General features: G+C 46.1%; 1 protein-coding gene across 1 annotated transcript; it reads right to left on the reverse strand.

Moving 5' to 3' along the window:
- Positions 1–769: 769 nt before the first annotated feature.
- Positions 770–6186, reverse strand: LOC118302274. The gene is made up of 7 exons (XM_035628300.2): positions 4760–6186; positions 3741–3905; positions 3458–3653; positions 3141–3365; positions 2818–2960; positions 1824–1959; positions 770–1160 (listed from the first exon to the last, which is right to left on the reverse strand). Exons 1-7 carry the CDS (start codon positions 5974–5976, stop codon positions 972–974), a joined length of 2271 nt encoding a protein of 756 aa, XP_035484193.2. The 5' UTR covers positions 5977–6186; the 3' UTR covers positions 770–971.
- Between the last annotated feature and the right edge of the window lie 6335 nt (positions 6187–12521).

Here is a 12521-nt window from a genome sequence, read left to right on the forward strand (position 1 = left end):
TATAAATTAGGAACCTGAATATGAGCATAATGTGTCACCTTTAACATGTTGTTTAACATTAATACCCGACTCCGAATGCTTTAACATGATACTGATAATGACAATTATTTAAAAACACCTGCTATGAAGTTTTTTGTAGAATATAAACACACTTACAGTAACTCTTCACATTATTATATTCAAACACAGAAACTATATAGAGGAAATGTTACTGGGATAAGTTGGCATCTTCCTTTGGCTTGTACCAGTGATGCTAGTTTTGAAATAACACTGGCTGGATTTTGATTTAACAGATTAATTTTGTGTGTGCGCTTTTAGACCCGGGAGAATATGAAGACATGAGACCTATTTCACTCATTCACGAGTTTTAAGATTTGCTGTCGGACCGACTGACTGACGAGAGCAAGCATAGAGTAGTATACTGATTATTTTTATTTTGTCTTCAGACCCGAGATCTGAGGTGTCAGGAGGAGTTGACTCTCTACTTCCTACTGTTTTGTTGCCTAGCGCAATCCATAAATGTTTTTTCTTTTTTCTCTTGTACCTGTTGATTTTATTTCTTGATACTCTAAAGAAATGTTGTTTCAGATATAACGATTATATTAATCCCAAAACAACTCATATGAATATTTATTAAAACTGCTTCAAATCACTCTTTGTGTTTGTGAATGCATTTTTAAGATGTTTCCACTGTGTTGCCATAAAGTGCTGTGACAGGCTGAAGCCAAGTCTATCTTGTGTTCCTATGGTAATGGGACAAAAACATTAATTTGTGGTAGAACACACGTCAGTGGTAGATCGACTTTATTCGATGTACAGGTATGGAGAAACCAGATGCATCACAGATTTAGCCCAACCGGATCTATTGATGAAGACGTTGTAAATCTGCATTAATTATGATGGGGAGAGATGATGAAAAAATAATGTACACAGAGTTGTAAAGTCGTCTTTTGGCCTGTAGGTAGAGGAGCTCAGAGTCCGTGGATCCCTGGCTTTTGGAAAGGCTTGCGGCTGTAGAACAGCAGGTAGGCGTTTGGAGACTGCACCAGGCCGTCCTGCACCTCTCTGACCGCAGAGTCGTCAAAACAATGCCACGTCCGGGTCAGGGCGTTGTGGCACAGAGCCGTGTAGTGACCCATGTTCAGGTGACCTGCGTGGTTCTAGAGAAGGAGAGGGTTCAGTTGTAATTTTATTTTAAATCAGGAGGAAAGAAAAGACAGAAATTGTGGATAAGCTCAAAACCCCATTGTTTGGAAAGCCATGAATTGAATTGTAGCGAAGATTCATTCCCATGCTGTGACACAATAGAGCCATTACCAGCTGACATTGGACGAGAGGCCCTGATTGGTTTGAGAGATTCGAACCCTGAAACTTCTTGCTGTGACGCGATCGCTCTAACCACCACAACATGTTATGTATTTTCTAAAATATGACTTAAAATGTCAAAGTTTGCCATCTAGCAATGGTGAGGAATCCTTAAAAAAAAATCCCAAGGATCTAGATCCGGTTTTGAATGCCTTTCAAAATTGTATCAGCTGTTACCATGGTGGAGAACCTATCTTAATAAAAAAAAGACTGTCTAATTGTCAATGAGGCTATTACATCTGCCAATATTACAATGGGGCAGCAACAAAGTGTAAAATGTGTATATATATATATATATATATATATATATATATATATATATACATGTCTAAATATACCTTCCAAACGTTATTGGCTTATAATTGACTTTAATGCATCAAATTAGCAGCCACATACTAAACAGTTTCAACGCTAAATCTAGCAAGTAGGCCTCCTGATACGAGTGTGTGTCTACTCACCACGACAGCGTAGAGGTGGTATGAAGAGTGTGAGGTGTTCTGTACGGAGCTGGACAGAAACGGAGAGAGGTCGAGCTTCATGGGGAAAACGACGTTGGTCCTCAACTTCACCTGGTTCTTCCCCTTACAACCGAACCTACACGGGAGACGAAGGTCGCATCCAGTTTAAGATGAGACCTAAAAATGCCCGCAATATTCCTTCCAGTTTATTTTAGATGCTGTAGTCTTTTTTTTATAATGGAATACATAACTCATGTTGATGCATAAAGAATGGATGACTGAATTGATGCACTTACACCTTATTTACAGTGAAGGTCTGTTACTCCATATTAATACATACTAAAGGCCCCTTTGATGTTTTGTGGGTAATCACTTGAACCCACATATTCATTTTTCTATATTTTTTTTGTATTATTTAATTGTCTGTCAATTAAATGGGTTTTGTCCACAAAACTGATACTCAATGTTTTTAGTTGATCAAACTCTGCTCCTTCTCTTATTCTAATATATATTATCACGCAATAATGGCATGACACATTTCTAAAGCCTGCAATGATATTTGTGAGCATTGAAAAGGAAGTTTGTCACTGATGAGAACAGAGCCTAATCTCTCCATCAGATTTCTACTTGGAGCAAGAAAAATGTAATAATGAACTGCCTGATCAAAGCCTCTGTTTCACAGCTAATTCGACGACGGATTGATTATCGTAGTAGGGCTCAACTGCAAGACGCACACTGAATGATGTTTGAGTTGGATAGTACTGATAACTGCCGTTTTCTAGGTCGAGAACAAAACCTTTTTGACTAAAAATTTCAGCATTCACATCTCAAAAATCACCTGCTCACGAGGATCTATGACCGGACCAGCTATGAAGTTGAGATTTAGATTGTTGAATCTGCTGCATTGATTGACGACAACTCAGCATTCATCAATCTAACATGATTGAGGGTTAAACTTCACAGGTCACTACCCAGGTCACGTGTTTCCACCCACCGTTTCAGGTGCAGAATTAGGATCTCGGGCGGCTTGTCCAAACGAGTCAGGACCGCCGTCTCTCTCCTCAGCCCGCACACCGAGCACAGCATCCTCTCTCCCCCGGTCAGGACCGTCTGCTCGAAGAACAGCGACAGGCACTCCTGCTCCACGCAGAGACGGAACGGAGGTGAGGAGCGAACAGACAAATAAGGCCAAGGCTATGAAATATTCAAAATAGGACATGCATTACATTACAGTCTGGGTGAGGTTGTCAAGGCGTGAAATGGGAACTTCAAACAACCGGCAGATGTAAAAAAAAAAAAAGAAAGAAGAAAAGGTACCTGCATGGAGCACTTGATGACGTCTGTTGGAATGGCGAGGGACAGTACGGTGAAGGACTGTGTGCTGTGTGTCTGGAGGTCGCAGTGCACGCAGAGGGTCACGTAACTCAGCTGGCCCTCGAACAGACGCGAGACGATGGTGGAGCGTCCTGCCGCGGCGTCACAGTTTCTCCTGTGGTCTCGTCTCGGCCGCCCGTTGGGGGAGCGCGTCTGGCGCTTCGCCACCTTGTGAACACACACGCACATGCAGATTTACTCCCTCTGCGAGTTGCCACGGAGAGGAGTGGAGGGTGCAGGCGAGATGGAGGCCGCTGCACCTTCTTGAGGTTGTCATGCAGTGCGTTGAGGAAGAAGAGCAGGAGTTCCTGGGCGTCCTGCTGGGAGTAGTTGTTGAACTGGGGGAGGACGGAGCACAGCACCGATCGGGCCTCCACGGGGGCACAACTGGAGCTCCTTCCCGTCCACATCTCCTCCAGCAGCCGGACAAACACGTCGGCCACGCGGCACTTACACCTGCACGAAACGAGAGGTGGTCAGACCAGCAGGGGGGGAACATGGCCGATGACAAGGTGTGTCGGAGAGACGGTGGACGGTCCGGACCTTGCCAGCTCTCTGCGGGTGTCCTGACTGAGAAGGTGCTCCACCAGGGGCACGGTGGAGCACAGACACTGGAGCACAGCGTTTAAGTAGCAGGAGTTTCCGGAGTTGTCCAAACCACACACACCGGGCGCGTTCCCCCTCGCTTTCTCAATTTCTGTGTGTGTCCTGTAAGAAGAGTGACAGAGCAGAACACGTATCCATCTCTGTATTCCGGTTTAAATATAGTCACAACATGTTAAAAAAAAATGTTAATGATTTACTGTTTAAGACCCCACGTGTGTCATTTTTGTAATTTTCTGGCGGCATCTGGTGGTGACGTTGCAAACCGCAACCATCTGAGCGACCAACAGGGGACACTTTATGCCGGCGCACCTCTGGTTCCATTTACGTTTTGTGCAACAAGCGTGTTCAACACGACGTAGCAAACATGGCGACTCACACAGAGGTCGGGTCCACCTCATGGAACGTTATTTAACTCATTCAAAGTTGACGATGTTGCAGGTGATTATACATATCTGAACACATAGTTATGTACAATATATTATATTTCTGTGAATAAGTTTTTCTAAATTTTACACACTGTAGCTTTAAGTAATTTACCAAGTAAAAATGTCAAATGTGCATTTGAAATGCGTTTTGTGATGGGCTTACTATTTTCAGAAATATTGACCTAACAAATAAGCTAATTATTGAAAGAATAAGTGGCATTTTAATTCTTTATGGAAATAATCATTGGTCACAGCTGTAATATTAAAAATATCAACCCAGTTTACCCCGATAGAATACTCTTCATTAAATGAAAACATGTCCACCATCATGAGGGAATGTGATTGTTGTGGATGAATTTGAACTGAATTCTTTTTCAATGAAATTAATTTAAATTAAAGAGATCAAATGCTTTCAAAAAGTTGAAGGTTATCATTGTTTCACCACTATGATCTTTTATAAAAAAAAGTATTCATTGCTTTTTCAAACACCTAACATTGTGAGGGCTGTGGATTTGACACGGTGGGACGAACCTTTGCTCAGGGAGATTTGCGACGCTCGTCTCGTGGTGTGAGTTGCTGTTTAGTTGAGGCAAAACGGGCACGGTGACGCTGGCGTCCTTGGCCAGCTGAGAGGCCAGGGTCCTGGTGAACTCTCTCAGCTGCACCCGCCTGCCGGAGCCCCGGCTCTGCAGAGAGTGGAGCACAAACGTGTTGATGCAGACCGTGTGCAGCGTTGCCCAGAGGCCCGGCAGGAACACGTCCCCCCCCGCCGATCCTTTGGGGTCCGACTGGGGAAGCAGGGCGGGTCCGGTCCAACCCTGCAGGTGGGCCACGAGTTGAGACGCGGGGTCGGTGACTGTTGGGTCCGTGACCGGCCTTTTAACGGTGGGAACGAAGTTGACCTTGACCCCGAAGCCGGAGAAGATGTCCGTGACCCTGCCCTCCATCCAGGCGGAGCGGTCCAGCTGAACCAGGTGCCTGTGGCCGCAGAAAGGCCTCAGCAGGTGTTCGACCACCTGCCCCACGACAGGCTTCCTACTCTGCCTCTGGAGCTGCTCTGGGCAGTACAGGTGCACGTTGCAGACGAACCCCGAGCTCAGGTCACAGAGGAGGGCGGCGTGGAGAGGGCAGGGAGCCTCCTGGTAGGAGAGCCGGTACTTCTTCACGGCCAGGTTCTGACCGGGCGTGTACAGGGCCTGGCAGCGCCTGGTTAGGTGGCCACAGAGGGCGGAGAGAGCTTCCAACTTGTCTCCGTCCTCCAGTCTGGTGAGTGACAGGAGTTTGTCCTGGAAGCTGTTTCTCTTCAGCACAGCCTGCCACCCGTCCAGGTTCAGGGTCAGCTCGGAGCCGAGGCTGCAGCCGTCGCCCGCTGACAGGCCGCTCTGCAGGACAACAGAGAACCAGGTCAACGCCTCGGTGTACTCCTCCTCGGAGACGTCTGCGCTCTGCTCCCTGCCCGGGCCGTATGATGCTGCGCGATTGGCTCCTGCCTTCGGGCCAGCGGCTCTCCTGATCAGCTGCCGCACTGCTCCTCTGTCCAGCAGCTCCAGCAGGAGCTCCCTGGCGGTGTGGTAAATGTGGTGGGTGGGGCCGCTGTGCTTCCTGGTGAGCGGCTTCACTCTCTTGCTCTTGAAGATATTTGGTAGACAAAGTCCGTCCCTGCCGGCGTCTCCGGCCAGCTCGTCCACTGGGTGGCACTCCTCTGACATCCAGGTGCACTCCTTCACCGACAAAGCCTTCGCCTTCATCCCTGCTCTGACCTGAAAGCCACTGTGACGCGACGAGAGATGGAACTTCTCTCTGTGCCAGACAGTCCTCCCCGTTGCACGTTAGTCTTTGATGAGGAAAGGAGGCGATAACCCGACACAGTGTCGTGCACTCGAGGTGTTTCTCTTGTCCCACAGGGTGTTTGTGCACTGTACTGTACATTTACGTGTGTGTGTGTGTGTGTGTGTGTGTGTGTGTGTGTGTGTGTGTGTGTGTGTGTGTGTGCGCGTGTTGATCTGCTCTCCCGTGAAATAACACACATGAGAATCTGCTGTTGGAACTAAATTCCCTGTAGCCAGACAACAGTGTCTTGGCAACCGTACAAACACACAACACGTTGACCAAGTTCAACTTTAATGACATGCTTCGGTTTTCTTCCTGCTTGACATTTAGCGAGACGTTTAGAAGCAAAGATCACCAAGTGAAGCGACGGTCTTACCTCTGAAACCGATCAAGCAATTATCAATCACTATTATCGAAAATGAGTTTTGAAGAAATGCAACCCGCTAGAGCTGCAACTGTTAATCGACGAATCGATTAGTAATCGATTACTAAAATGAATCGCCAGCTATTTTTGCATAATTGATTAATGGCTCAAAGTAGTTATCATGAAAAAAAAAGTTAAAGTTGAATATTTTCTGTTTTCTTTGCTCCTCTGCGACAGCTAAGCTAAATATCTTGTGTGTGGACGAAACGAAGCATCGTCTTGGAAACACGGTCGACAGTTTTCACCATTCAATGACATTTCATGGACCAAACAACTAATCGATTGATCGAGAAAACGACCGCCGGATTAACCGTCTACGAAAACGATCGTGAGTTGCGGCCCTCGACCCGCAGTTTCCCAGAGGCCGAGCTGATGATGTCAGTGCTGGACCTCTGAGAACATGTTCGCGTGTGAACAGTGACCTCAACGATTGGGCATCAATCGACAACATTGCCAATGAATTTGGTGCCAGTCCACCAACTGATCTATCAGTCCACCAACTGATCAATCAGTCCACCAACTGATCAATCAGTCCACCAACTGATCAGCTCACGAACTGCGGCAGCTCTAAAAATGATCAGTGATGATTTGAGAACAGTTTCAATAACTGATCCTGAAACAATGTGTATTTGGAATGCAGGGCCGCACCATAGGTAATCCATATGTAGGCTGGCAACCAGATCCCTGCAGTGAGAGGTCAGTGATATTGTCTCAGCGACACTGGGTTGTATTGAATTACCTGTTTCTTGGCTGTGTCTGACGTGTCTCGCTGTTGGAGTCTGCCTGTGACTCATGAGTTGTATTCCTCGAGGCACAGCCCGTGATCTAAATGAAAAATGAAATGCTTGTGCCGTCGCCAACATTTAGACACAGCACTGGGACATGTTTTATCACAAGGACCATGGGAAGTGTTCTGTTTTTTTTTAATTAAATCCCATAAGACAAAGTGTCCGAGTGAGCTCTCACAATATTCGCCTCCAACTATGGAGTCACGTGAGTCGTTGTTAAGGACGAGTAGTTTTGCAGTTGTGTGTCACCTCTTGCGTTTATGTACAGTCAAAATGAACCCCCTCGCACATCTGAATGTGTGAATTCGTGACGCGACAACCTGTTTTTCACAAATTCAAGTTTGAGAATGTGCAAGAAGGAAAATGTTGTCAACATTTAACAAAGAGTCGGAGGTTAATTTCGATTTATAATACTTGTCATAAGCCACCGAGCCATTTTACCAGATGCAGTCAGGACCAAGGGTCACAGTTGGAGAAGCTGTTGCCTTGGCTGCCTGTAGATGGCACACGTCTACATTTGGCCTACACGAGAAGCCCCTCACTCAACTGTGCAGTTCACAGTTGGGTGTTTTACCAGAAGGTGGAGCAGGGTCGCACTGGGACCAGAGGGTGCAGAGGTGCAGAGGTGCAGATGTGAATGTTTGAATGTTCGGGTTCCAGTCGCATTATGGCGTCAGGGACCGTTTCGCAAATCAAGTCTGCTCAATCACCAAGACACGAACAACGAGACAGCGATCGAAAAGGAAGTCCCCGTGTTTATTTCACAAAAATCCCCCTGTTGCCTCCGTCAGTCTGAAGTTCCCCTGCGGTTCGACTCGATAGGCCGAAGGTGTCTCCAATGGAGTCACGTGCCGTCCTCGAGCCGGGAGGAAAGAATAACACCTCGAGCCTCCGCTGTGTGTACAACACGAGTCTTTCAGTGTCTCTTTCTTCCCAGCGAATGCGCCGCAGCACTCGGTGTGTCGTGATGATACCCCGCCTTCTGTCACCGGGGGTGGAAGAATCACACAATCACCTCGGGGGGCTCACGACGCTCTCCCTCTCCCTCTCCCTCTCGCTCTCTCTCTCTCTCTGGCATGAATCAAATCCACTTTCATGCTCAGGCTATGTTAATCCGTTCATATCAAAGGGCGTCCTCCTCCCCTTCCTCACCGCGGCCCTTTGAGAAAAAACCCATTCATCTACCGTGCACAGAAAACACATGATCCAGTATCCGTGGTCACAGGACGTGCTTGACTATAGTGGCCAGTTCTTCGTGGCGCCCGACACAATGAACAAGAAAAACACAAGGCCGACGATCGTCCTCCATAAGGGAAGTCTCAAACGGAACACGCGTAGGCGTTGTTTTGCCGTGCAGCAAATTATCCTCTGAAAACATTATTCCAGCACCTGAGATGAGTTTTTTTGTTTCCCTTTGGATGATCTGTTTCGCAAGACAACTTGTGATTAATGAGTCAGAAATCAGGCCTCAGACGGTACGGCCCCTCCACATTCAGGTGCTCTTTTCTTTTGGTTAATTGCTTCAGTTCTTTGCACAGAAAAACAAATCTGTCCGAAACCTTTGTGAACTTAAAGACAAACGCTTTTATATTAGAAAAACTGCTGTCAGACAGCTGTTTGCCAGTTTTGTTTTCCGTGTGATGAAAACCCACTTGGCTACTGTAGGGAACTTGTTGAGTAGTTTTTTTTTATTGGCGTACAGTGAAAATGTCCACTTTTCATGTGAGCACAGCACCGTGATCACAGTTTATCCATCCACACATTAATTAATAAAACAGTAGCGCAAGGCATGAAGATAAAGCTTCAGTGAGATGCTGTGTCTTTTTTTTCCCTCACAGGCAAACGACACGAGACAGATCACAAACAAACGCCTTTGAAATCAGAATTAAACAGAAAAGCGATATGGTCACAACCACATTTTGGATAGAATCGTATTGTATCCTGAAAGAAAACAACAACCCGAGATCTGTCTGAAAATAACTGTCACCGACCCAGAACAGTAACTAATGAGAAACAACGGATTGCATTCGGGCTGAAACGTGTCATATGGCTCAACATACCAGATTTCTTTTGCGGGCTCGTGTAACCGGTCACATTTGGAAGTCAAACGACGCGATCTAAATGTGTCGTTCTTCTGTCAGCCGACCTTCGTGTGACGCGTGTCGGATGACTCCTGCTGAGGAGGATCTTGTGTTTTTCGTTTAACTCGAGCAGCAAGAATTGTGCAGTTGTATTGTAAGTTTGACGGTGGCTTTGTGCAAATATGGTACTTTATCTTCTCACTACAAGATAAAGTACTTCCATGCACAGTGGGCGGCTGTGGCTCAGGACGCCGAGTCGTTCGTCCACCAACCTGAAGGTTGGCGGTTCGATCCCACTTCTCGCCAGTACACATGCCGTTGTGTCCTTGGGCAAGACACTTCACCCTAACTTGCCTCTGACGGCTCTTCCGACAGCGCATGAATGAGTATGAATGTGACAGAAAAATGCGTGGCAAACAGCAGCGCTGTGTGAATGGGTGAATGTGACTTTCCTGTAAAGCGCTTTGAGTGGTCTATATGACTAGAAAAGCGCTATATAAATACAATCCATTTATGATATTTTGATTGCACTAAATAAATAAATACAAAATGAAGAAAGTCATGTTGAGGCGTCCATTCCATTTCTTCCTTATGGAAACTTCAGCTAAGTGTCACCGCGCGATGAATGTGCTTCACCAGGATGCTTGACACTATCATTAATATTAATATATTAATGAGCTTTTATTATGTCTTTCTCTCAGCGAGCCACCATTGTTTACTCAATTCCATTTTATTTGTACAGCGCTTTATATCTTAAGGCCCTTTCACATTGTAAATTTGAGGCTTATTAGACAATATGCCAGAGAGAAACCCACTGGTTCCCACCACGAGTGGTACCGTGGCGACAGACGGTAGTGAAATAAAAATCTCATTAAATCTAATCATCACATCTTATCTCGTCTGCTTCATGTGACTTACGACTTACCTCACAATTTTCTCCAAAGTTACGTACAACGAGGCTCACATTTTTCACTGTAATCCGGTTGCTGTAACAATTCCTCCCGTCTATCGCGATTGACTTTTCTTTTGGAGAGAAATGTGATTTCATTGGAACCAAATCCACAGTCCTGGGTTTTTTTGGGGGGAGATGGTTCCTTGCTGAGCTGTAGTGGAGGATGTAATATGTTTTTAAAGAGGACATTTTATTCCAAAGATACGTTAGGAAGGCTCTTCGTGGCCGGTTATGCACAGAAACTATCACTACTGCAAACCAAAACTCTTTCAGTCTGCACGGTGGGATGCGAGTGTGCTCTTTTAAGACAGACTTTAAAAAAGTGTGACCCCTGTTCTTGAGGTCTTCCGAAGCTGCAGAGCGCCCTCACGTGAATGCACCCAGGGAAGTTTGTGTCTACTTTCCAAGTTTGGTGGATGAAAACAGCCGCCTGTTGTGTTCGCTGCCCCGTGAGGAATCTCTAACCGACGCCGAATTTGTAGACCTGATGTCATAGTAGAACGAGAGGATCCAATGTTCAGGTGTCAGCGGTCAGGACGCCCTGTAACTTTGGCAGTGGAGGTAAATCTCCCAATGTGCAGGTCCCCAAGAGCCGCCGCCTATTTATAAAGGCACTTTGTGATCTAACTTTAGAATCGACTGCTCTGCCCAACTCTGGTCTGAATATGGACTCGCATTCTGACACCGAGGAGCCAGAATGAGCAGCCTCAAAGTTGGGGCAGATAACTGTTGCAGTCTTTGTCTCAACCGCAATTTATTCAACCGCACTGCAAAAGGCTGAGGCCGAGCGGGTCGTCACATTTACATACACTCTTAAGTTATTTCAGCACTTTCCACTGGAGGATATTCTGAAGTAGGCTTATGCACTTCCTGGTCTTTGCTGAAACGGCCAACGCAGAAGATTGATTGGCCTTTCCAGGAGAGAGAAAAGAATTCACGACCTTGAATTAAGAGGCATTAAGCTTCTGTCAGCTGACGGTTGGGTTGAGTTGAGCTGCTTATCTCGGTGGCGCTGTTGCTGTTGTTGTTGTTGTTGTATTTTATTTCTAACCCCCGACAACACCTGACAGGCCTCCGGGATACAGGGGAAGACCTCATCCCTCAACCCCTTTGTGAGGAGGGGGATGAGCGACGGTTAATCTTCAGGAGCGCGGGCGGATGAAGGTGCAACGGAGAGGAAGGACGGGGTAGTTTGTCTCAAGATGGTGAGGACAAGGAAGCCTGTGTGTGGTTTTGATGCACATGGTGAAATCAGAACTGAGAACGGAAAGACCGGGGGAGAGAGAGGAGGCTGCAGAAAAGACATGAAACAAACTGGAGGAGGCAGATGTGGACCGAGAGGAGTGAAACCAGGGAAAACACCATGACACACACACACACACACACACACACACACACACACACACACACACACACACACACACACACACACACACACACACACACACACACACACACACACACACACACACACACGAGGTGCCTTAGATTTCATCTGGGTACTCCAGCAGGGTTTAACCACTGGGGCTGGTTGATTGTGTTGTTACCAAGAGAGCAGGAAAGAAACAAAACATCGCTGGCCTAATTCTTCCCGGCAGGAAGCACCAGCAGTAGAAATAAAGTGGGCCGAGCCCAGCTGCAGCCGATTATAGTGAGACAACCTTTGTACCGCAGCGTTTCTCTCCCTGTACGGTTAAGATTGGCTGAGAATGATGCATATTATAAACCAGTTTTCAAGCATCTTTCCCTGCAAAGCATTTAATGCAACCGTTCAATTCAAGAGGACCTTGCAACTTTAAACATTTCAGGTTCAAATCATTGGAGGAACCCAGAGGTTACGCTTCACTGAGCAGAGAGCCAACGATTGAATGTAACCGAGTAGGGCTGCTCATTATCGATTATCTATTATAGTTGTTTGGTCCATTAAAATGTTGAAAAATGGTGATCGCGTTACCAAAAACTCCAAGAGGACATTTTGGTTTTGCCCACACACACACCAAAGATATTTATTTTACCGTCAGAGGAGCAAAGAAACCCAAAACTATTCACATTAAAAAGCTGAAATGAAGAGAACCAAGAGACTGAAAGAGCATTCATTTGACAGCTATATTTACTTTGCACATCAAGATATTTAACGTACATAATGTTTAATTACCTTACAGGAATATTATGGCAATGGCTTAAACTACCAGCTGGTATTGTTTTAATTGGTATAATT

This window comes from Scophthalmus maximus, chromosome 4 (genome assembly GCF_022379125.1).
Source record: "Scophthalmus maximus strain ysfricsl-2021 chromosome 4, ASM2237912v1, whole genome shotgun sequence".
Lineage (NCBI taxonomy): Eukaryota > Metazoa > Chordata > Actinopteri > Pleuronectiformes > Scophthalmidae > Scophthalmus > Scophthalmus maximus.